This window comes from Callithrix jacchus, chromosome 5, assembly GCF_049354715.1.
Source record: "Callithrix jacchus isolate 240 chromosome 5, calJac240_pri, whole genome shotgun sequence".
NCBI classification, from domain to species: domain Eukaryota; kingdom Metazoa; phylum Chordata; class Mammalia; order Primates; family Cebidae; genus Callithrix; species Callithrix jacchus.
In genome coordinates this window covers 67,808,148-67,832,944 of record NC_133506.1, presented here as the reverse complement: position 1 = coordinate 67,832,944, position 24,797 = coordinate 67,808,148, and the positions used below count along the sequence as shown (strand labels likewise).

The window sequence follows — 24,797 nt, the reverse complement described above, 5'->3', positions numbered from 1 at the left end:
TGAGAATGCAAATGGGAAGGGAGTCAGGCAAAGCTCTGAGGGTGATGAGCAGAGGCCATGGCACGGCGGTGATGCCGGCCTCCACTTGTCTGTGAAGTGGGAACATGCCTTGCCCCCATCTACCTTAGTAGGCAGTCAAGAGGTAACAGGTGTGACGCCTGTCAAGTGTAGGGCATTGCAGATGACCCTGGACACACACACACTGGATGAGCGGAAGCCCAGCCACCTGAAGTCTGCGGCCTTGTCCAAAGTTTAATATCATGCTAACCAGTTACCTTGTCAGAGCTGGGAAACTACCTTTTGCTCAAAATGCAGACCTCTGCCTTTGAAAACACACCACACCTGATTTTAAGTCCTTAAAGGAGAAAAAGTGCCTCTGCTTTAAATTGTTGTTTTGCTCAGAGATATCTGGATGTGCTGTATCCATGTGAGCAAAAGCTTTTCCAGTTCCAGAATCAGCCATCCTAAGTGATTACTGCCTCTTAATGTATTGGCCCAGCCATGATCAGCTCAGCAGGCTTTTGGGTATAAATTCAAGTTGAAATTCAGTTGATAATAGTCGTGGCCCACTGGTATCTGCAGGCTCTGAGGAAGATGACCAGTGGGTCGAGGGGAGTCGTGGTGAGCCGCTGACCAGTACTAGGCATGTGGCTGGGCTGTCCCTCGGGTCCCACAGCACTGAGCCAAGGTGAGGGCAAGAGTCACATTTGCAGAATACAGCCAGAGTCCTTCCAGATCCTCCTGTTTCATGCCAGGGGCCATCCCAGGCCGCATGCGTGTCAAGGGCCTGCTCAAGTTCTCAGCAGAGCTCTGTGTGTCAGCAACATGAAAGGCTCCGCTTAGAGCAGGAAGGAGCATGTGACGGCGAGAGGTGGGCAGCCCGTGTATTCCGCCAAGTGTGGGTGGTCCAAGTCCCCACGATTTCTGTGTGTCGGGCTGTCTGGCATCTGGTCACTAGGGGGACCAGTGGTTCTCACACACACACAGCGGGGCTCCTTAGCACCTGGCTTATACAGCTTCCTGGGGACACCAGTCCATTCTCTGCTCACACCGCCGCTACAGACAGACGGAAAGAGGACTTCTTAAACCTGAGAACTCATGAGTCTCTGGGCAGGGGAGAGCAGGAAGCAGTGAGCCAGGCTGTGTGAAAAGCAGAAGCCCACGGGAGTGTCTCCCAAGACAGCAGGCCACGGCGGGCAGACCGAGCCTCCATGTTCTCTCCTAACTACCTCCAGCTTGCCCAGGCCATGGGCAGAGTCCACGGCTCCTTTCACTGCTCCCAGCTCTGCCCTGCCCATCCTAGGAGGCAGCACCATGTGCCTGCACTGCTGCTAGCAGCTGGGAAAAGTTTCCCCGCTGGCCAGTGAGCTTCTCAGAAGCAGGGTCTGGGTGTGACTTCCTTCTTCCCCTCTACAACCCAGCACTGGCCACTGTCTTCACGTTCCTCTCTGGGGCACTGGGGTGGGGGTGGGCAACTGGCCGTTGTGCCCTGGCCACCTGAGTCGGCCTTCTCCGGGAAGCCCTTGGCACAGGGTGTAGCTGCAGGCTGGCCTGTCCCCGACAGGTCCAGTCCTTGATGGCGCCAGGCTTCAGAAGTGGAGGACTCAGCTCTGGCCCAACATCACCTGAGCAACCTCCTTGGGCAGAGGAACCTAGCTCATCTCAGAGTTCTGGGTTCAGTCTCTCATGGACTCACAGGCCTTGAAAAAGAAAAATGAGGTTCTTGGAACTGATACCTCATACAGGTTCCAGTGCCTGCGAGCAGACTCACTGCTGTCAGAGAAACTGCCAGCCAGTAAGAAACACCTGACTTCTAGCTTACCAAGAATAAGGCTGTCACCAAAATGCCTCCCCTTCCACCCAGCCTCCATGCCATCCTCGGTGGCCTGACTCCACGCCTGTCCCCTGCCTTTGGCGCTTGTTCCTCGCATCTAATGGGGGATACACGCAAGTGAACAGAAAGCAACAAGCTGAGCTGAGGCACAGTGACGGGCCCTCCATTCCCCAGGGCAGCTCTGGAGGGTTCTGTGGGAAGGCAGAGCCTGAACTCCTCAGTCATGAAAGCGAGAAGGGCTTCAGCAGACGGTGGGGAGGGAAAAGGAGGCAGGCCCCAGAGGTGCAGAGTCGAGCATCTGAACACACATAGGCCTCCTGGAGTCTCCTCTGGAGGACCAGTGCTCTCTGGGGCCACCTGCACTCAGGCCTGGGTCACAGGAAGGACCCCCGTATCTTAGCTTCTCTCTGTGAAGTGAGCAGGCCAGGAACTCACAAGTCCCTCCCCTCTTTCTTGAGATGATGACATTAGGGAAGCCGTCTCTTCAAGGCTAGTGGCCAGGAAAGAAGGGGCTTTCCTCCCTGCTCCCTTTGCCCTTGCTCCCCTCACTTAAGGCAGAGAAGTCCAAATCTTCAGTGTTTTTGTTGCTGCTGTTGTGACTATTTTTTTGTTATGTTGTCCAGGCTGAACTCCAACTCCTGAACTCAAGCAACCTGCCTGCCTTGGTCTCCCAAGTAGCCAGGACCACAGGTGTGTCACCACGCCTAGCTCGCCCTATTTTGTAGACAGCGGCAGAAGCCATCCCTGTGCATGCCGTCCCCACCTCCTCGCCCCTCTCTCCTGTAGACAGCCATGATTTGTACAGTCAAACAGGAAAACAAACCCGGGGAAGGCTGAACAGGCCAGAGAAAGCAAGAGGGCTCCTGCATTCTCATTCCTCAGCTGAGGTGGTGTCAGCAGGCTTTCTGGAGAATTTGGAAAAAATAAAAATGCCCAGGCCTCAGGTCCAAGTCTCGATCCTAATATTCTCACACTGTTGACTGGAGTGAGGTCTGACCAGCCGTCATTTCTGCCGTTCCCCAGATCTAATATGCAGCCCAAGTTGGGAATGATTATCAGAATTTTGAAAAAGTTCCATGGGTTAACCATCCAGACCCTGCTTTCACTGAGTAATGTAGACTGGATGACCCAGAAGGTGGGTTTGAGACAGAGGCAGAAAGAACAGAAGGGGAGCATGCTTACCTCTTCTGGGAACACCAGAGCCGGCTGCCCCTGGCTGAGCTCCACTCCGCATTGCACGGCGGGAATGCCTGCTTCTCTTCCAGCTCCTGCTGGTTTCTCTCCAGGCCTTTGGTGATCATAGCTTCCGCCTGGGTCAGTGCTGGGGTAGGCAGCCCATCCTCTCCGTAGAACCGTCCTACCACCCTTCCTGTGAAGACAGCAAGGCAAACATCAGAGTAACAGTGAGAGTGAGGCGTGAACAGATACTCAGCTGCTGAGGCAGGTTGGGAAAGCGCACATTCCCAGGGTTTCCAGCTGCAGGCCTGCAGGTGTGCATTTATTAAGAACTTACACTGCAGGGACTTCTGGTGCCTGGCATACCCGCCTCTCAACATCCTACAAGGCTGCACACAACAGCAGCCCTGTTCTAGCTGTGGAGTCCTTTAGTATAGAAATCACCCAATCTTTTTCACTCCCAGACAACAGCTCCCTGAGGGTGGAACCACGTGTGGTTCATTTACCGATGCTTCAGCGATCCTGGAGCACACGGTGAGTATCCAATGAACGTTTGATCAATGAAGGGCATATTGGCTAACATTTTAAAAATGTTTACTATAATAGAGACGGAGTCTCACTCTGTTGACCAGAGTGGTCTCTAACTTCTGGGCTCAAGTGATCCTCCCACCTCAGCCTCTCGAAGTATTGGATTACAGGCAGGAGCACCACACCCAGGCATGCTGACATTTCTGCAGCTCCATTCCCCCAGCAACAAATTATTCTGCTTTCTACACGTCGTTTATTAACTCAGTCTCTGGCAGTACACTAGCCCTTTACCAAATAATAATCCTCCCAACGAACCTCTGAGAGGAATCACTGCTTTGTTACTCCTTATGTGCAGGAAAGAGACTGGAGGTTCAAAACCTTGGGGTGGTCTACAAAGCTAGTAAATGAATCTGGCTCCAAGCCCATGCTCTCCCCTCGGGGATGTGACTGAGTAAAAACTGGCTTTCCTTTAAAATGCCTATAAGAATGTTTTCTTATAGATGGGTCTCGCTGTACTGCCCAGGCTGGAGTGCAGTGGCTATTCACAGGTATGGTCACGGCTCATTACAGCCTTGAACTTCTGGGCTCAAGCAATCCTCCCACCTCAGCTTCTGGAGCAGATGGGGCTACAGGTGTAAGCCACAGTGTGCCCAGCTGTAAAATGCCCATCAGCATTAGTAAAACTCTAAGCTACGGCGGCAGCCAGCAGGTGGTCCACCAGCCTAGAGGCTAAAACGAAAAATACATGAGTTCTCTCAGTGCAGGGCTCTAACGTGCCTCAGTCCTGAGGTGCAAACGGCCTTCAGAGGCATCACCTGCCACAGACGAGGGCAGCAGAAAGCAAGCACTTCAGGGAGGTGCCACCAAGGAGGCAGTAGCCCTAAGAACTAGCTGCAACTTTGATTCTGGTGGCACGTATGTTCAGCATATCCAAGATTCAGCGCATGTTCTCAAGTCCAACGCCCTCCCTGACCTTCCCAAATCCATGTTACCGGGGGTTAGGAGCCTTAGCGCTGACTCCTCCTCCTGGACATCCACAAGCACACTCCCTTCCCTGCCGTCCCACCCATCAGAAAATCCTGTCTGTCCTTCCTCTGAACAGATCCTGATTCTGTTCACTCCTTTCCATTTCTACCACCACCACCCTCCTCCAAACCACAGACAGTGGCAGTGGCCTCCCAGCTGCTCTCTCTGCCTCAGCTCGTGCCCTTCTAGAGCTCTCTGTCCATTAAACAACTGGGGAATCTTTTAAAAACATGAATCAGGAGAAGAAAAGATGGCGCTTTGGGATCAATTAAGGATTGCAGCTCCCAGTGAATCCACAGAGGGTGAGTGGACGCCGCATTTCCATATGGATCTTTATTGCCCACAGACCAGGAGATTCCCAGGTGTAAGAGCTCCAAGGGCCGCCAGTGCGGCAATTTGGGCCGGCGTGGCTGTTTGGGCCAAGGCCGCAGTGCAGCGACACTCCGTACAAAACACACTGGTTTGGTTGCCCTGTTAAACCGGCAACTGGAGATTTTGGAAGGCAGATTAGCACATTCATCTGATTAAATGGGACTTAAACAGAAAGCCAGGCCAGGAGATTCCCGGGCAGCAACATGGTTTGAGCCGGCACAGTGGGTTGCTGCATGGGAAATCACACAGATCCCAGCGCCCTTGCAGCAGGCGACTGGAACACCTGGGAGAGAGTCAACCGTTCAACTTAAAAAAAAAAAAAAGGGCTCTGAGGCAGGGAGCCAGGTGATCAGGCTCAGCGGGTCCCACACCCGCAAAAACAAACATAACAGCCATTGGAAACGCTTGGGGTTCAGAGATTCACAGCAAGCACAGCTGAACCCTGGACAGTGCAGCTCAGTGGGGGAGGGGCGTCTGCGACTACCGAAGCACGCGACCCCTACAAAGGTACTCTGCCATTGCTGACGCAGCCTGCTGTTGCCAAGGAAACCCGCCATAACAGAGAGAGTCCGCCACTACAGAGGCGGGCCACCATCGCCACTGCAGTTCTAACCACACCCATATAAACAGGACTACAGGGAATTACACACGGCAGCAGGGTGGAGCCCATGACAGCAGGGCAGAGCCCATGATAGAAGGGCGGAGGCCACGGCAACAGGGCGGAGCCCACGGCAGCTCATCATAGCCACTACAGGCAGGGAGTGACTAGACTGCCTCCTTGCTGGGCAGGAAAGTGCAACGGATACTCATAAATAAAGCCCTAACTCCCCGGGACAGAGCACCTGAGGAAAAAAAAAGGGGGGGCTTTATGAGTTCTGCTGCAGCAGACTTAAACATACCTGCCTAGCAGCCCTGAATGAACAACGGAGCTCACAGCTCAGCACTAGAGCTCCTATAAAGTAGAGACTGTCCCCTCAAGCAGCTCCCTGACCCCAGTATATCCAAAGAGTCACCTCACAAAGGACTGATCAGACTGACATTTTGCGGGCATCATTCTGGGACAAAGATAGCAGAAGAATCATCTGGTAGCAACCCTCGCAGTTCCGCAGCTGCTACAAGAGTTCCCCAGGCAAGCAGGGCTTGGAGTGGACCTCAGCAGTCCTACAGCAGTGGGGCCAGACTGTTAGAAGGAAAACCAAGAAACAGAAATACTTCATCATCAACAATCTGGATGTCAACTCAGACCCAATCGGAAAATCAGCAACCACTCAGATGACAGGTGGATAAATCCACAAAGATGGGAAGAAACCATCACAAAAAGGAGAAAAACACCCGAAACAAGAACACCTCACCTCCTACAAAGGACCAAAACTCCTCACCAGCAAGGGAACAAAGCTGGACAGAAAATGAGTGTGATAAAATGACGGAATCAGACTTCAGAAGGTGGGTAATAAGAAACTTCTGTGAGCTAAAAAAACATGTTCAAAATCAGTGCAAAGAAATTAAGAACCTTGAAAAAAGATTTGAGGAAACGATAACAAGAATGGACAACTTAGAGAGGAAAATGAGTGAATTGAAGGAGCTGAAAAACACAACACGAGAACTTCACGAAGCATGCACAAGTTTCAACAGCTAAACTGACCAAGCAGAAGAAAGGATATCAGAAGTCGAAGATCAACTCAATAAAATAAAACGGGAAACCAAGATTAGAGAAAAAAGCGCAAAAAGGAATGAACAAAGTCTCTAAGAAATGTGGGACTATGTGAAGAGACCTAACCTAGGTTTGATAGGTGTACCAGAATGTGACGAAGAGAATGAATCCAAGCTGGAAAATACTCTTCAGGATATAATCCAGGAAAATTTCCCCAACCTAGCAAGCCAGGCCAATATTCAAGTCCAGGAAATACAGAGAACACCACAAAGATATTCCGCAAGAAGAGCAACCACAAGGCACATAATTGTCAGATTCACCAGGGGTGAAATGAAGGAGAAAATGCTAAGGGCAGCCAGAGAGAAAGGTCGGGTCGCCCACAAAGGGAAGCCCATCAGACTCACAGCAGATCTCTCGGCAGAAACTCTACAAGCCAGAAGAGAGTGGGGGCCACTATTCAACAACCTTAAAGAAAAGAACTTTCAACCCAGAATTTCATATCCAGACAAACTGAGCTTCAGAAGTGAAAGAAAAATAAAATCCTTTGCAAACAAGCAAGTACTCAAAGATTTTGTCACCACCAGGCCTGCTTTACAAGAGCTCCTGAAAGAGGCACTACACATAGAAAGGAATAACCAGTGCGAGCCATTCCAAAAACATACCAAATGCTAAAGAGCATCAACAAAATGAAGAATCTGCATCAACTAACGGGCAAAACAGCCAGCTAGCATCAAAATGGCAGTATCAAATTCACACATAACAATATTAACCCTAAATGTAAATGGGCTAAATGCACCAATCAAAAGACACAGACTAGAAAATTGGATAAAAAGCCAAAACCCATCAGTGTGCTGTATCCAGGAAACCCATCTCACATGCAAGGATACACAAAGGCTCAAAATAAAGGGATGGAGGAAGATTTACCAAGCAAATGGAGAGCAAAAAAAAAAGCAGGAGTTGCAATTCTTGTCTCTGATAAAATATACTTTAAAGCAACAAAGATCAAAAGAGACAAAGAAGGACATTACATAATAGTAAAAGGATCGATACAACAAAAACAGCTGACGATCCTAAATATATATGGACCCAATACAGAAGCACCCAGATATATAAGGCAAGTTCTTAACGACTTACAAAGAGACTTAGACTCCCACACAATAATAGTAGGAGACTTTAACACTCTACTGTCAATATTAGACAGATCAACCAGACAGAAAATCAACAAGGATATCCAGGGCTTGAACTGAGACCTGGAACAAGCAAACCTGATAGACATTTACAGAACTCTCTACCCCAAATCCACAGAATATACATGCTTCTCAGCATCACATCACACCTACTCTAAAATTGACCACATAATTGGAAGTAAAGCACTCCTCAGCAAATGCAAAACAACTGAAATCATAACAAACAGTCTCTCAGACCACAGTGCAATCAAGTTAGAACTCAGAATTCAGAAACTAACTCAGAACCACACAGCTTCATGGAAACTGAACAACTGGCTCTTGAATGTTGATTGGATAAACAATGAAATGAAGGCAGAAATAAAGAAGTTCTTCGAAAGCAACGAGAATGAAGACACAACATACCAGAATCTCTGGGACACATGTAAAGCAGTCTCTAGAGGAAAATATATAGCAATAAGTGCCCACGTGAGAAGAGTGGAGAGATCCAAAATTGACACCCTATCGTCAAAATTGAAAGAGCAAGAGGAACAAGATAAAAAAAACTCAAAACCTAGCGGAAGACAAGAAATAACTAAGATCAGAGCTGAACTGAAGGAGATAGAGACACGAAAAACCCTTCGAAAAATCAATAAATCCAAGAGCTGGTTTTTTGAAAAGATCAACAAAATAGACAGACCACTAGCCAGATTGATTAAAAAGAAAAGAGAGTATAACCAAATAGATGCAACAAAAAACGATAAGGGGGAAATCCCTACAGATTCCACAGAAATTCAAACCATCATCAGAGAATATTACAAAGAACTCTATGCACATAAACTAGTAAACCTGGAAGAAATGAATAAATTCCTGGACACTTGTGTCCTCCCAAGCCTAAACAAGGAGGAAGCTGAAACTATGAATAGACCAATAACAAGGTCTGAAGTTGAGGCAACAATTAAGAGCCTACCACACAAAAAAAGCCCAGGTCCAGATGGGTTCACAGCCGAATTCTACCAGACACACAAAGAGGAGCTGATACCATTCCTTCTGAAACTATTCCAAATAATCCAAAAAGAGGGAATCCTTCCCAAATCATTTTATGAGACCAACATCATCCTGATACCAAAACCTGGCAGAGACTCAACAAGAAAAGAAAACTTCAGGCCAATATCCATGATGAACATAGATGCAAAAATCTTCAATAAAATACTGGCAAGCCAATTGCAACAGCCCATCAAAAAGCTTATCCATCATGATCAAGTAGGATACATCCCGGGGATGCAAGGCTGGTTCAACATATGCAAGTCTATAAACGTAATTCACCACATAAACAGAACCAAAAACAAAAACCACATGATTATCTCAACTGACGCAGAGAAGGCCTTTGACAAAATTCAACAGCCCTTTATGTTAAAAATCCTCAATAAACTCGGTATTGATGGAACGTATCTCAAAATAATAAAAGCTATTTATGACAAACCAACAGCCAATATCATACTGAATGGACAAAAACTGGAAGCACTCCCTTTAAAATCTGGCACTAGACAAGGATGCCCTCTCTCACCACTCCTATTCAATATAGTATTGGAAGTTCTAGCCAGAGCAATCAGGCAAGAAAAAGAAATAAAGGGTATTCAATAAGAAAGGAGGAAACCAAATTGTCTCTATTTGCAGACGACATGAGAGTATACCTAGAAGACCCCATCGCCTCAGCCCAAAAACTCCTGAAACTGATAAGCAACTTCAGCAAAGTCTCAGGATATAAAATCAATGTGCAAAAATCACAAGCATTCCTCTACACCAATAACAGACTTAAAGAGAGCCAAATCAAGAACGAACTGCCATTCACAATTGCTACAAAAAGAATAAAATACCTAGGAATACAACTCACAAGGAACGTAAGGGACCTCTTCAAGGAAAACTACAAACCACTGCTTAACGAAATCAGAGAGGACACAAACAGATGGAGAAACATTCCATGTTCATGGTTAGGAATAATCAATATCGTGAAAATGGCTATATTGCCCAAAGTGATTCATAGATTCAACGCTATCCCCATCAAGCTACCATTGACTTTCTTCACAGAACTGGAAAAAAAACCACCTTGAACTTCATATGGAACCAAAAGAGAGCCCGCATAGCCAAGTCAATCCTAAGCAGAAAGAACACAGCAGGAGGCATCACGCTACCAGACTTCAAACTATACTACAAGGCTACAGTAATCAAAACAGCATGGTACTGGTACCAAAACAGAGATATAGACCAATGGAACAAAACAGAGGCATTGGAGGCAACACAACATATCTACAACCATACAATCTTTGATAAACCCGACAAAAACAAGCAATGGGGAAACGATTCCCTGTTTAATAAATGGTGTTGGGAAAACTGGCTAGCCATGTGCAGAAAGCAGAAACTGGACCCCTTCCTGACACCTTACACTAAAATTAACTCCAGATGGATTAAAGACTTAAACATAAGACCTGGCACCATAAAAACCATAGAAGAAAATCTAGGCAAAACCATTCAGGACATAGGCGTAGGCAAGGACATCATGACCAAAACACCAAAAGCATTGGCAACAAAAGCCAAAATAGACAAATGGGACCTAATCAAACTCCACAGCTTCTGCATGGCAAAAGAAACAGTCACTAGAGTGAATTGGCAACCAACAGAATGGGGAAAAATTTTTGCAGTTTACCCATCTGACAAAGGGCTGATACCCAGAATTTACAAAGAACTCAAACAGATTTACAGGAAAAAAACAAACAAGCCCATTCAAAAATGGGCAAAGGATATGAACAGACACTTTACAAAAGAAGACATACATGAGGCCAACAAACATATGAAAAAATGCTCATCATAACTGGTCATCAGAGAAATGCAAATCAAAACTACATTGAGATACCATCTCACGCCAGTTAGAATGGCGATCATTAAAAAATCTGGAGACAACAGATGCTGGAGAGGATGTGGAGAAATAGGAACACTTTTACACTGCTGATGGGAGTGTAAATTAGTTCAACCATTGTGGAAGACAGTGTGGCGATTCCTCAAGGACCTAGAAATAGAAATTCCATTTGACCCAGCAATCCCATTACTGGATATATATCCAGAGGACTATAAATCGTTCTACTATAAGGACACATGCACACGAATGTTCATTGCAGCACTGTTTATAATAGGAAAGACCTGGAACCAACCCAAATGCCCATTGATGATAGACTGGACTGGGAAAATGTCGCACATATACACCATGGAATATTATGCAGCAATCAAAAACGATGAGTTCATGTCCTTTGTAGGGACATGGATGAATCTGGAGAACATCATTCTCAGCAAACTGACACAAGAACAGAAAACGAAATACCGCATGTTCTCACTCATAGGTTGGTGATGAACAATGAGAACACATGGACACAGGGAGGGGAGCACTATATACTGGGGTCTATTGGGGGGAATAGGGGAGGGACAGCGGTCGGGGGAGCTGGGGAGGGATAGCATGGGGAGAAATGTCAGATGTGGGTGAAGGGGAGGAAGGCAGTAAATCACACTGCCACTTGTGTACCTATGCAACTATGTTCCATGTTCTGCACATGTACCCCAAAACCTAAAATGCAATAAAAAAAAAATGAATCATAGCTGGGTGCAGTGGCTCGTGCCTGTAATCCCAGAACTTTGGGGGGACCGAGGTGGGCAGATCACAAGGTCAAGAGTTCGAGACCAGCCTGGCCAACATGGAGAAACCCAATCTCTACTAAAAATACAAAAATTAGCCAGGCATGGCAACGCATGTCTGTAATCCCAGTAACTCAGGAGGCTGAGGCAGAAGAATCACTTGTACTTGGGAAGTGGAGGTTGCAGTGAGCTGAGATCGTGCCACTGCATTCCAGCCTGGGCAACAAGAGAGATCAATAAAACTTCAAAAAGACATGAATCAAGCATGTCCCACCGACAGGAGAGTAGTAGTGAATCATACCATGTCACTCCTACATCTGATTAAAACCCTCCAATGGCTTCTTCAAGCATACAGACAAAATGCAAGTTTCTTACCAAGGCCTGTAACGTCCTGTACGGATTTCATTTACTCGCTTCTTCAGCCTCTTATCAAGCCGCTTCCTCCCTCGTTCACTGTGGGCTCCAGCTCATGGGCTTTCTTTCTATTTCTTGGCCATGCTTCCCCACTCCCCACCTTTGGCGCTGCTCTTCCCTGAGCTGGAACTCTCTTGTCCAGCCCTGAATGCTGCCTCCTGCTCACCTGCCCGGTCTCAGCTTCATGGTCATCCTCTCCAGAAGCCACTCCTGAGCATCTTCTCTAGTGGTGCTGAACTCCCAGACATGCACCACATCACAGTTTCATGCATGGTCCTATCTGGAGCTGTTCAATCTGTTTACCTGTTTATGACATGCCTCTCTCTACTAGTGAGGCCCAGTACTCAAAACAGCTTAGTGCCAGGTGCGGTGGCTCACAACTGTAACCCCAGCACTTTGGTAAGCTGAGGTGGGTGAATCACTTAAGGTCAGTTCGGGACCTGGCCAACATGGTGAAACCCGTCTCTACTAAAAACACAAAAATTAGCTGGGTGTGGTGGTGCACGCCTGCAATCCCAGCTACCCAGCAGGCTGAGGAAGGAAAACTGCTTGAACCCAGAAGGTGGAGGTTGCAGTGAGCCGAGATCGTGCCACTGCCCTCAAGGCTGGGTGACTGAGCAAGACTCCATCTCAAAAAATATATAAATATAGGTTGGGTGTGGTGGCTCATGCTTGTAATCCCAGCACTTTCAGAGGCCGAGATAGGTGGATCACGAGGTCAAGAGATCAAGACCATCCTGGCCAACGTAGTGAAACCCTCTACTAAAAACACAAAAAATGAGCTGGGCACCTGTAGTCCCAGCCACTGAGGAGGCTGAGGCAGGATCACCTGAACCTGGGAGGCAGAGGTTGCAGTGAACTGAAATCACACCATTGCACTTTTATTTATATATAAATAAAACAGCTTAGCGCAGAACATTCCATTTTAAATACTTGTTAGATGAATAAAGGAAGGGATCGGGGCCCGAGTCACAGGCCTCCAGTGTACGAGTTGGCCTGGCACAGAACTTCCCACTATGGGGGTTAGGATGTCTGTGTTACATGGTGACAAGCTGGTCTTGGTGAGTTTTCCACGAGACCCAAAGCCAGGACAGCAGTAGCAGAGGAACAGAGGAGTTCTAGAAGCTGTGTCATGAGAATGGCAGTCACCCCTGGCTGTGTCTCCGGGCCAGTCCTGTGTCCATAGCAGAACCAAGGCCATCTTGCTTTTCCTTGAGGCCTGGCCATGTGGCTGCCAAGATGGCTTCCCAGCTGTCCTCACTTCAGCATGTGCCTTTACAAAAAACCTTCATCCCCTGAGGGCTTCTGGTGACCTTAAGAAGCTAACGTGGCACCTATCCTACAGAATCAGCTAACAGGGGCAAGAACTGTAGTCAGCTCATCCCTGGTCGCCCCCACCACCCAGGATGGAAACTGTAACTTCTGAATAGCAGGTATTCAACACGATCCCAACATCAACGAAAATCCTGAGGTATTTCCCACCACATGCCCCACCCCATCCTCACCCGCAACACATCATCACAACAAGACCAGTTCACCTATCACACCAAGCACACCAGGAACCTTCAAGTGTGCTCCCAAATCTTAGATCAAGTATTTGGCCTGGCATTCTTTGCTCATTTAAGAGACTATTCTTTTTGAGAAAAGGTCTCACTCCGTCACTCAGGCTGGAATGCAGTAAGGTAATCTCAGCTTGTTGCTACCTCCGCCTTCCAGGTTCAAGTGATTCTTGTGCTTCAGCCTCCCAAGTAGTTGGGACTACAGGCATATGCCACCACACTCAGCTAATTATTTGTATTTTTAGTAGAGACATGGTTTTGCCATGTTGGCCAGGCTGGTCTTAAACGCCTGACCTCAAGTGATCCGACCACCTCAAGTGCTGGGATTACAGGTGTGAGCCACCGCGCCTGGCTTGGACTCCATTCTTTTTTTTTTTTTTGAGACAAGAGTTTCGCTCAGCTGGCCAGGCTGGAGTGCAGTGACACGATCTTGGCAACCTCTGCCTCCCGGGTTCAAGCGATTCTCCCATCTCGCCTCCCTGTTAGCTGGGATTACAGGCACCCACCATCACACCCAGCTAATTTTTGTATTTTTAGTACAGACAGGGTTTCACCATGTTGGCCAGGCTGGTCTTGAACTCCTGACCTCAAGTGATCCACATGCCTCAGCCTCCCGAAGTGTTAGGATTACAGGCGGGAGCCACTGTGCCCGGCTCTTATTCTTTTCTATTGGGTTTTCTTTTCTTTATTAACCCAGTAATGTTTCAACCTTGGTTTGGCAACTTCATTGGGAAAGGGAAGAAAGAACAGAGCCCTCTGAAGCAAGCGCAGGTGAGTAGAGGCCAGTGCCTTCGATGGCAGGCAGGGTTGTGGTCTCAACAATGCTCTTGGGTAGACAGAGAAAATGAAGAAAGGCAGAGGCCCACAATAGATGGACACAAGCTTTGGATGTCTCCACTAACTGGATGTGGAGGGAGCAGAGGTGTTAATAAAAATGCCAAGGTTCTCAGAAAAGGGAACAGTAATGACAGAAGCAGAAATTCACAGGCATTAAGGAAAGAATTCTTCCCAACTAGACCCTAGTTCGATAAAGTGACGATGGTTTTTCCTCAGGAAGTCAGTCATGTCCAAGTAGGACTCCACTGAGAGGTGAGGGCTGCAGACAGATGGGAGAAACGGTAACAACCATCCCAACTGTGGGTACTTGTGAAGAAATCTAGTGTTTAGTGTCTTTCGTTGTAGGTTTTCTTTTCCTTTCTTTCTTTTTCTGTTTTGAGACAGAAAGTTTTGCTCTGTTGCCCAGGCTGGAGTACAATGGTGCCATCTCAGCTCACTGCAACCTCTGCCTCCTGGGTTCAAGTGATTCTCCTGCCTCTGCCTCCTCAGTAGCTGGGACTACAGGTGCACACTACCACACCCAGCTAATTTTTGTTTTGTTTTAAATTTTTGTATTTTTAGTAGAGACGGGGTGTCACCATGTTGGCCAGGCTGGTCTCAAACTCCTGACCTCAAGTGATCCATCCGCCTCAGCCTCACCAAGTGCTGGGATTCAGGCATGAGCCACCGCACCGGGCCTAGTGCCAGTGTCTTTAACACTCTGGTTTAGGATGCAGTTCAGTGTCTTCCCACTGGAGAAGTGAGTCCCTCATGTACCCGCAGTAAGCAGCAAGTGCAGAACCCTCCACAGAGGTTTGATGAGCATACCTCCCACCTGGGAAACAGCTTACTCAGGAAGCTGCTCTCCTCCCAGAGGACCAAATAAAAGGGGACTTGTTGAAACATACATCTAGGCTTCACGCCTTCCTGGTTGCGTGCTGAAGCCAGCTGCGCAGAGCACAGTGAGACAGGGAAGCTGCCCTTCTGGAGCTGGTTGCTGAAGGATGGTGCAAGCAGCCACTGGCCGCAGTGCAGCCAGGCCAAAGCACACAGCTCAGCAACCCTCTCCATGGCCAGGAGTGGAGGAAACAGGTGCCCGTGCATCTCATTCTGGACGGCTCAGCCCTGTGCTAACAACCCGAATGTAAAGTAAAAAAAAAAAAAAAAAATCGACGGCTGTTTCCAGATTTTAACCTTGAGCCCAATCCCTAAAAAATCTCAGGCCCCTAAAAACATTCCAAGACAATCACATGATGCGTATAAACTGTGGACTACTTACCAACACATACATAATTCTTCTCATAGAATGAAAGCCAACTTTGAAGTGTCAGCATCTCAGAGAATGACAAGTCAGATATATCATCCACAAGGCCTGCTTCAGAGTAGTCCCCGGTCACAAATGCTCTGGATGCATCTCGACCTGTAGGAGAAAACTTTCCATCAGATCCAGCTGTAAATGACTGACACTACACAAACTCAAGAATGTGGTTTTTTTCTCTTTTTTGAGACAGTGTCTCACTCTGTCACCCAGACTGAAGTGCAGTGGCACAATCTTGGCTCACTGCAACCTTGGCCTCCTGGGTTCAAGTGATTCTCCTGCCTCAGCCTCCCCAGCAGCTGGGATTACAAGCTCCTGCCACCACACCCAGCTAAATTTTTTTTTTTTTTTTTTTTTTTTTTTTTTTGAGATGGACTCTCACTGTTACCCAGGCTGGAGTGCGGTGTTGCAATCTTGGCTCACTGCAATTTCTGCCTCCTGAGTTCAAGCAATTCTCTGCCTCAGCCTCTGAGTAGCTGGGATTACAGGTGCCGCCACCACGTTGGCTAATTTTCCTATTTTTAGTAAATATGGGGTTTCACCATTTTGGCCTAGCTGGTCTTGAACTCCTGACCTCGTGACCCACCTGCCTCGGCCTCCCAAAGTGCTGGATTACAGGCGTGAGCCACTGTACCTGGCCTTGTTGGTTTTTTTCTTTTCCCCAGTAGAGACAGGGTTTCACCATGGTGGCCAGGCTGTTCCTGAACTCAGGCAATCTACTCAGCTCAGCCTCCCAAAGTGCTGGGATTACACGTATGAGCCACTGCACCCAGCAAGAATGTTATCTGAGGAATATCTCTTGACAACCCCTACTTCCTATCCCAGGGAAAGGGGGCCCCCAACCCCTCCTCTGTGGCAGATGCTCCTGGACCTTGGACACACATCTCTTTGGCATTGGTCACATTCATTTACCTTCAGCAACATTTAACACAGCCGACCACCTCCCTTGGCTTCCATGACACATCTCATTTTCCTCCTCTCTCCAGCCTCTCATTGTCTACCAGCCTTAGCGGTCCATTACCGTCCACACCCTCTCACCTGACAATCTTATCCACACCTGTGCTTCAAAGTCCACCTACAGGCAAAGACAGCCACATCTGCATCTTTAGCTCAGATGTCTCCCAAGGCCCACACCTGTATATCCAATACCACTTAGTGTCTTACAGACATCACAAGATCAAAATGTTCACACTCTGGGCATGGAGGCTCATGCTCATACTCCCAGCTTCTCAAGAGGCTGAGTAAGGACTGCTTAACCACAGGGGTTTGAGCTATGACCATGCCTCTGCACTTCAGCCTGGGTGACGGGATGAGGCCCCATCTCTCTCAAAAAAAAAAAGGTGGGGGGAGGGTTTGGGTATGGTGGCTATCTCTAATCCCACCACTTCCCAGCACTTTCGGAGTCCAAGGTGGGCAGATTACCTGAGGTCAGAGGTTCAAGACCAGCCTGTCCAACATGGCAAAACACTGTCTCTACTAAAAATACAAAAATTACCCAGACATGGTGGCTGTAATCTCAGCTATTCCGGAGGCTGAGGCAGGAGAATCGCCTGAACCTGGTAGGCGGAGTTTGCAGTGAGCCATGATAGCACTATTGCACTCCAGCCTGAGCAGCAGAGCAAGATCCATCTCAAAAAAAAAAAAGGGCTGGGTGCAGTCGCTCACACCTGAAATCCCGACACTTTGGAAGGCCCCGGCGGGTGGATCACTTTGGCTCAGGAGTTCAAGACCAGCCTGGCCAACATGGCGCAAACCCATCTCTACAAATACAAAAATGAGCTGGACGTGGTGGTGTGCACCTATGCTCCATCCCAGCTACTTGAGAGGCTGAAGTAGGAGTATCGTTTGACCTGAGAGGCGGAGGTCATGCCACTGCACACCAGCCCAGGCAACAGAGACAGACCCTGTCTCAAAACAAAAACGACAACAACAAACCCCACTGAACTGTATACTTTTTTTTTTTTTTAGTGATTGTGGGTGTGTGTGTGTGGGGGGGGGTCTCTCCATGTTGGTCAGGCTGATCTCGAACTCCTGACCTCAGATGATCCGCCCACCTCGTCCTCCCAAAGTGCTGGGACTACAGGCATGAGCCACTGTGCCCAGCCAGAATTGTATACTTTAAAAGGGCTTTACATCATGTGAATTGCATCTCAATGAAAAACAAAATATTGAATGAACGAATGAATAAGTGAACATAACTACTTCCCAACTAGCCTGTGTGCGCAGTGGGAAGCATGTTACAGACATCTTGGATTCCACAGCCCGTGACACAAGGTAAGCAGTGGTAAATAAAGATGGGGAATGAATACCAGGAGCACAGGAACTCAGCAGACAGCAGAGCACAGTGAAAAATAAAAAGCACTCCAGAAATCGAAGGTTTTATGCCCACACTTGTGCATACATCCAACGCAGTGCAACAAGGAGTGCCTTCAAAAACACCTTGATTCCAGTCCCAGCTCTGCTTCTAACTCACTGGGCAGCCCTGGGTAAGTGCCTTCCCTTGCTGGACTATCTCAGGGGCTTAGCGAGATCAGCTGAACTTCATTCCTTTTCTGTCAACCCTTCCATTTCTGAAGTATTCCCTAGAAAGAGGGAAGTGGCTTGTATTTCAGTCCTAGAGGCAGCTTCCCAATACCCCTAAGATAATAAGGGGAAAATACTTATTTAATATCATCCTAGTAACTGATCTTGGGCTTGCCCTGCATTTTTTTGTCCTTTTTAAATTTGGGAGGTAATCAGTCCCCCTGGCTGGCCAGACAATACCTGTATAAAAGCACTAGGCTGGTGGTCCGAGTCCATGTTCTGTCAGCACTCAGGGGTGAGGGCCTTAGGCAAATCACATCCTTTAATACCCTTAGCTGTACAACAGGGACACCAAGCACAAACTTACTTTGACAAATGTTCTTTGAGGTCTAACATATGCACAGCTTTGTTCTACGTATTAAGGACTGTAAAGATGACTGGAGCCCTCACCTGTGCCTTAACCTGGCTCTTTTCTAAGAAAGACAAACAGGTGCATCTGTACTAGAAGCAAGAATGACTCAGACCAAATGTACTGTTATGACGGGCCATAAAGAAATGAAGTACTGATACGTGCTGACAAACCATGGATGAACCGTGAAAACACTATGCTAAGGGGTGGGGGTAAGAAAGATTACTTTGGATCCGGGCACAATGAAGAGATGGGTGGAATCAGTAAGGAAACGGTGAGGGTAGGGGCGGAATCTCATTTATCTTTGCTCTGAGAGCACCCACAGAAGTCTGGGACAAAGCCCGTATCCTCGGGCTTCCGACGGTGGGTAATGGGTAACAAGAGACAGAAGACACGTTTCTCCAACAGTCACGCAGGGCGGTGGTGAAAGACAGAGCTGACCATAGTCCCGACTGAGCCACAGAGACTAGAAGGATGGTGCAGCTCAGTTCCGCCTTGCGCATTTGATGGATGAGGGGTGGGGGGCAAGATACATGAATAATGAACGAACGACGCGCAGGTGGCTACTGGCTCGCGCCGGCTGAGGAAAAGGCCTAAGTAGCGTCGCTGATACCTGCGAAGCCGCTATAGTGGGACCCAGGCTCGTAGTGCCTCCGGCCGGAGGACACATCGTAGACACGGCCGAGCAACGCCAAGTAGAGGCCTGGGTCCCCAGGGCCGCCGCGGTAGCGGGACAGCTCCTCCGGTATGAAAAGGCGAAAGCCAGCGCGGGGACTCCACCAGCCCGTAAGCCGTGCTGCCATCACCGCTGCTGCGGCCACGGCCAGGGCCAGCAAAATCCCGCGGCCTCCGAGCCTCAGCATTTCAACAACCGCACCCGCAGTGCACTTCCGAAGTTGCCGCCTCCCGGTCCAAAACCAAGATGGCGGAAACGCCGACCGTGACGTCATCGGCGCGCTCCTTCTCTCTCGGTCTCTCTTTGTTCCTCTGTCTCTAGCGAAAAACTCACTGACTCCGACTTTTTCCTCGTACTTCTTTTTTCTTTGAAACAGATTTTTCGCTTTTGTCGCCCACGCTAGATAGAGTACAGTGGCCCAATCTCGGCTCACTGCAACCTCCTGCTGGGATTGCAGGCACCCGCCACCAAGCCCGCGTAGTTTTTTTGTATTTAGTAGAGACAGGGTTTCACCACGTTGGTCAGGCTGGTCTGGAACTCCCGACCTCTGGTGGCCCACCGCCTCCCAAAGGGCTGGGATTACGGTCGTGAGCCACGGCGTCCGGCCCTTGTACTTTTTGGCTTGCAGGTTGTCTGCCGAAACAAAGATGGCGGCAGCGGAGGCTGCGGAATGACGTAGACGTTGAGACAGGCTCGTCCTCTGGGAAATCCAGGTTGCACTCTTTGCTGCCGCCTAGCTGTCGCGAGCTGCTAGAGACCGTCTACCTGCGTGATGGCGTCTTTGCGACAGCGGTCCTCGCTTCACGGCCAGGAAGCCGGAAGCCGCAGCCGCAGCCGCAGCCGCGGTCTCCTGTCAGTCCCCGCCCGCCGGCTGCTGTCGGAGGTTGACAGGTCGAGGCGGGGAGGCGGCAGCGGCTGCAGAGCCGGGTGCCCAAGACGGAGACCCCATGGGGAACGCTCCGAGTCACAGCAGTGAAGACGAAGCGGCAGCCGCCGGGGCCGAGGGCTGGGGCCCCCACCAGGACTGGGCCACGGTCTCGGGCACGACCCCCAGCCCGGGCCTCGCGGCTCCGGCGCTACCACCCGCCGCGACGCTGCTGGAGCCGGCCAGACTACGAGAGGCGGCCGCTGCATTGCTGCCCACACCCCCCTGCGAGTCGCTGGTGTCGAGGCACCGCGGCGCGTTGTTTCGCTGGCTGGAAGAGCGGCTGGGGCGCGGCGAAGAGTCTGTCACTCTGGAGCAGTTCCGGGAGCTGCTGGAGGCTCGCGGAGCCGGCGGCTCTGGCGAGCAGTTCGAGGAGGTCAGGGCGGGCTGGCGACGGCGGGGGCGGGGCAGGGCGATCGCCCCCAGGGGACTGAAGGAAGTGGTGGGCGTTTGCTTTTGAGAGGACAGGCGGGGACCCTTATGAGGTGCATCCAGCTTTTCAGCGGGCGTTTGGTTGGTCTTGAGCCTGTTAGAGGTGTGGAAAGCCCGGATTAGGCCGTCCTTGTTCAGAAGAGCTGGACAAACCTAGATATATCTGTGTATGTTGTAATATACAGACATATATTTGTGCAGCTGACTGACGCTGCTCTCTGGAGATTTTTTATCCGGTTCTAGAACAGTTTGAAAAGAGATGTAAGGACAAGAGGAGTGGCGGTGAAAACCGTCTTGTTATATTGGCCTGTCCAGGTTTTTACACAGCATCTTCCGAATTCATTGTGGGCACCAAATAAAATGTGAAAGACAGTACATGCTGGAAAGGCTCACCTTCTAAAACCCATCCTCCTCACGCAATAACTAGCTTTTCCAAAATACACATTGGTTTGTAGATCTTTAAAGAACCATATATTAGACTCATTTAAACTTTCATGGGCAAATACCACGTTTCCTGTGAATACTTGTAATTATGTAGTTTTTCATATAATCACTAAGATCATGTCTGCTAAATCATCATGAGAGCAAATTGATTTGGTAGCAAAATATTTTCTTTGGCAGGCGTCTTGGGAATTACCTTTACTTGGGCACTCAGAGTCAAGAAGACTGATCCAAGATTGCCCAGTGAATCAGTAAAACTTAGACTATCACCTAGAGCTCTTGCTTTTTTTTTTTTTTTCATGCAACTTTTATCTTAAATTCAGGTGTACATGTGCAGGATTTGTATTTACATATATGTTACATAGGGAAACGTGTGTGCCATGGTCGTTTACTACACACATTACCCCATCACCCAGGTATTAAGCCCAGCATCCATTAGCTCTTCTTCCTGATGCTCTCTCTTCCCCCACCCTGCCCTATTTCTTGTTTATAATGTCTCACTCCCTCCTTCCTGGGATCCTATTTCTTTTAACTCCACAGTATGACAAAAGTGCTGCATTTGTGAAAATGAGTTAGGCATGTAGAATCTTCAGTGGCCATGAAGGGTGAGGACATAGAACAGTAAATCAGCAGGAACTTGTAATGCGTTTTTGGTTTTTTTGTTTTTTTTGACACAGAGTCTCTCTCTTGCCTAGGCTGGAGTGCCATGGTGCGATCTCCACTCATTGCAATCTCCATCTCCCAAGATCAAGCAATTCTCCTGCCTCAGCTTGTAAAGTAGCTGGGACTACAGGCGCACACCACCACACCTGGCTAATTTTTGTATTTTTTTTTTTTTAGTAGAGACGGGGTTTCACCATATTGGTCAGGTTGGTCTCGTACTCCTGACCTCAGGTGATCTGCCTGCCTTGGCCTCCCAAAGTGCTGGGATTACAGGTGGGAGCCACCACACCTGGCTTGTAATGCCTTTAAAAGGTTCTGTTCACTTTAAAATCAGGGGCTTTTAAAATATTTTAAGAATGTCTTCCTGTACATGGCCAGAATTCAGATAACGTAGTTTGTGTGTTTCTTATGTTTTCCTTAAAAAAAAAAAAAAGTACCTTTAAGGCATCCCAGCCCTGAAAAATAATAGTCATGGCCAGACATAGTGGCTCACACCTATAATCCCAACACTTTGAGAGGCCAAGGCGAATGGATCATCTAAGGTTAGGAGTTCGAGACCAGCCTGGCCAATGTAGTGAAACCCCATCTCTAACAAAAATTGGCTGGTCATGGTGGCAGGTGCCTGTAATCCCATCTACTTGGGAGACTGAGGCAGGAGAATGGCTTGAACCTGGGAGGCAGAGGCTGCAGTGAGCTGAGATTGTGCCATTGTACTCCAGCCTAGTGCCAGAACAAGACTCTGTCTCAAAAAAAAAGTCGGCCGGGCCGGTGGCTCATACCTTTGTAATCCCAGGACTGGGAGGCCGAGGTGGAAGGATTGTGAGGTCAGGAGTTTGTGACCAGCCTGACCAACATGGTGAACTCTGTCTCTACTAAAAATATAAAAATTAGACCGGCACGGTGGCTCACACCTATAATCCCAGCACTTTGGGAGGCTGAAGCAGGCGGATCACGAGGTCAGGAGATCGAGACCATCTTGGCCAACATGGTAAAACCCCATCTCTACTAAAATACAAAAAAATTAGCTGGGTACACCTGTAGTCCCAGATATTTGGGAGGCTGAGGCAGGGGAATTGCTTGAACCCGGGAGGCTGAGGTTGCAGTGAACTGAGATGGCGCCACTGCACTCTAGCCTGGTGACAGAGCAAAACTCCATCTCAAAAAAAAAAAAATTAGCTGGGCATGGTGGTATATGCCTGTAATCCCAGCAACTCAGGAGGCTGAGGCAGGAGAATCTCCTGAACCTGGTAAGCAGAGGTTGTAGTGAGCTGAGATTGTGCCATTGCACTCCAGCCTGGGTGACAAAGCAAGACTTCATTTCAAAAAAAAAGTCATATTAGTGAAAGATCTACTTTTCAAAAAATTTTCTAAGAATACACATAGCACCTTCCCTTTAGTATCTATGTGTATATGAGAACATGAAGTGGTAGTGGAAAGAACCACGCAGATTTGTTCAAAAAGTTGGCACTTTGCAGATTTGCACAAAGGCAAAGGCAGAGAAACACAGTTTACACTGTGAGAGTATCTGACAGAAATAGAACTTGATGTAGAGTTCATAGGAGTCACTTCATATAAGGTCAAGACATACTCGAGGTGTGGTCCAGAACACTAAAGGGTTGTGGCATTATTGTTCACTGAGCAAATGTTTATTGGGCGTATATTGAGTGCCGCTCACTTCGATGACAGTGAACAAAGCAGGTACTTGCTATTAAAGAGTATGTAGTGTGGTGGAAGAGACAGGTATTAACCCAGTAATTATAAGATGTGGTGAGTGTTAACCGAGGGAGGGCATAAGGAATAAATAGCAAGTGTATTTAACCTCATCTAGGGCTCAAGCAAGACTTACCTGAGAAAGTAACATTTCAGCCCACAGGTGAATGGTGAAAGCAGACAAGGAACAGGAGGTAGTAAGTGTTTCAGGCAGAGGAAATTGTATCTACAAAGTCCAAAGTCCAGAGAATCTTGAAGTCTGGTATGGTTTTTCAGAGATAGACAAAACTATTTCAAGGAACTGAAAACCTAATACACCAGTGATTTTTTGTTTGTTTATTTGTTTGTTTTGAGACAGAGTGTCACTCTGTCACCAGGCTGGAGTGCAGTGTTGTGATCTCAGCTCACTGCAACCTCCAACTCCCAGGTTCAAGCAATTCTCCTGCCTCAGCCTCCTAAGTAACCGGGATTACAGGTGGGCCACCGTGCCGGGATAATTTTTGTATTTTTAGTAGAGTTAGGGTTTCACCATGTTGGCCAGGCTGGTCTTGCTCTCTTGACTTTGTGATCTGCCCACCTCAGCCTCCCAGAAGTGCTGGGATTACAGGCAGGAGCCACCACGCACACCCGGCTTATATTGCTACATTTTAATGCAAGATGAAGAGTTTGTGAAATAATTAAATGTCTTTATAGCAGCAACTAAAATGAGAAGTTGTTTCCTTCATTCATTTTTATAAGAGCTAACGTGGTAAACAGATAATCGTTGGTGTGCGTGATTTCTTAGAATGCTAAGAGTTTCCGAGTGTTCCGTGTTTGTTCTCTGGCTTCCTAATTTACACTATCGTTCGCATCCACACAGCGGTCTTGCTTTCACGTCCTGTGAACTCAGTTACTTAGGAGGTGTTATAAAGTAGTTCTTGCCAGGCGTGGTGGCTCACGCCTGTAATCCAAGCACTTTGGAGACCAAGGCGGGCGGATCACCTGAGTTCAGGAGTTCAAGACCAGCCTGCCCAATGTGGTGAAACCCCGTCTTTAAAAAAAAAAAAAAGTTCTTGGAGTTGGATCATGGACCAAAGTCTGAAATATTATCGTTTTATAGTACAACACACCTTTTCTCATCGTAGGTGTGGTCCAGGGAGAAGGGACTCTGTAGTTAGCTCACAGGGAGCGGTATTTAATTAACTCCCGTATACAGGGAAAATAGAATTAAAATTAAGTTCTTATTTCACAGCAGAGATTAGAGATTAGATATTTAATGCTCTAAGAGTACGCTTCTAGAAAATCTATGGCAGAAAAAACATGCTGAGCACAGAATGATAACAGATGACCTTAAAGTGAAATTTCATGTGAATAGGTCCTATTTTATGAATTTGCTACATTACCTTTGGTGCCTATTTTGTGAAATTCATGGGATTATAAGCTGTAACAGAAGGGCCTTTTCAATTCATCCCTATTCATCCTCTAAGCACAGTGCTGGGTG

General features: G+C 48.0%; 2 protein-coding genes across 14 annotated transcripts in view; one reads left to right on the top strand and one right to left on the bottom strand.

Annotated features, from left to right (window-relative positions):
- Nucleotides 1-207: 207 nt before the first annotated feature.
- On the bottom strand, nt 208-19,801 carry CYB5D2 (cytochrome b5 domain containing 2). The gene is made up of 4 exons (XM_002747851.6): nt 19,084-19,801; nt 15,500-15,640; nt 3,017-3,203; nt 208-1,056 (listed from the first exon to the last, which is right to left on the bottom strand). Exons 1-4 carry the CDS (start codon nt 19,418-19,420, stop codon nt 840-842), a joined length of 882 nt encoding a protein of 293 aa, XP_002747897.2. The 5' UTR covers nt 19,421-19,801; the 3' UTR covers nt 208-839.
- A 200-nt stretch (nt 19,802-20,001) lies between these two features.
- ZZEF1 (zinc finger ZZ-type and EF-hand domain containing 1) overlaps nt 20,002-24,797 on the top strand; it is a 134,562-nt gene continuing 129,766 nt past the window's right edge. For all 13 annotated transcript variants that reach the window (XR_013535446.1, XR_013535447.1, XR_013535448.1 and 10 more), the window contains exon 1: nt 20,002-20,447. Coding sequence is in view for 7 of the 13 variants with exons in the window: in XM_078372523.1 (XP_078228649.1) it covers nt 20,094-20,447 (354 nt within the window). In the remaining 6 variants the exon portion in view is untranslated. The remainder of the gene's footprint in view (nt 20,448-24,797) is intronic.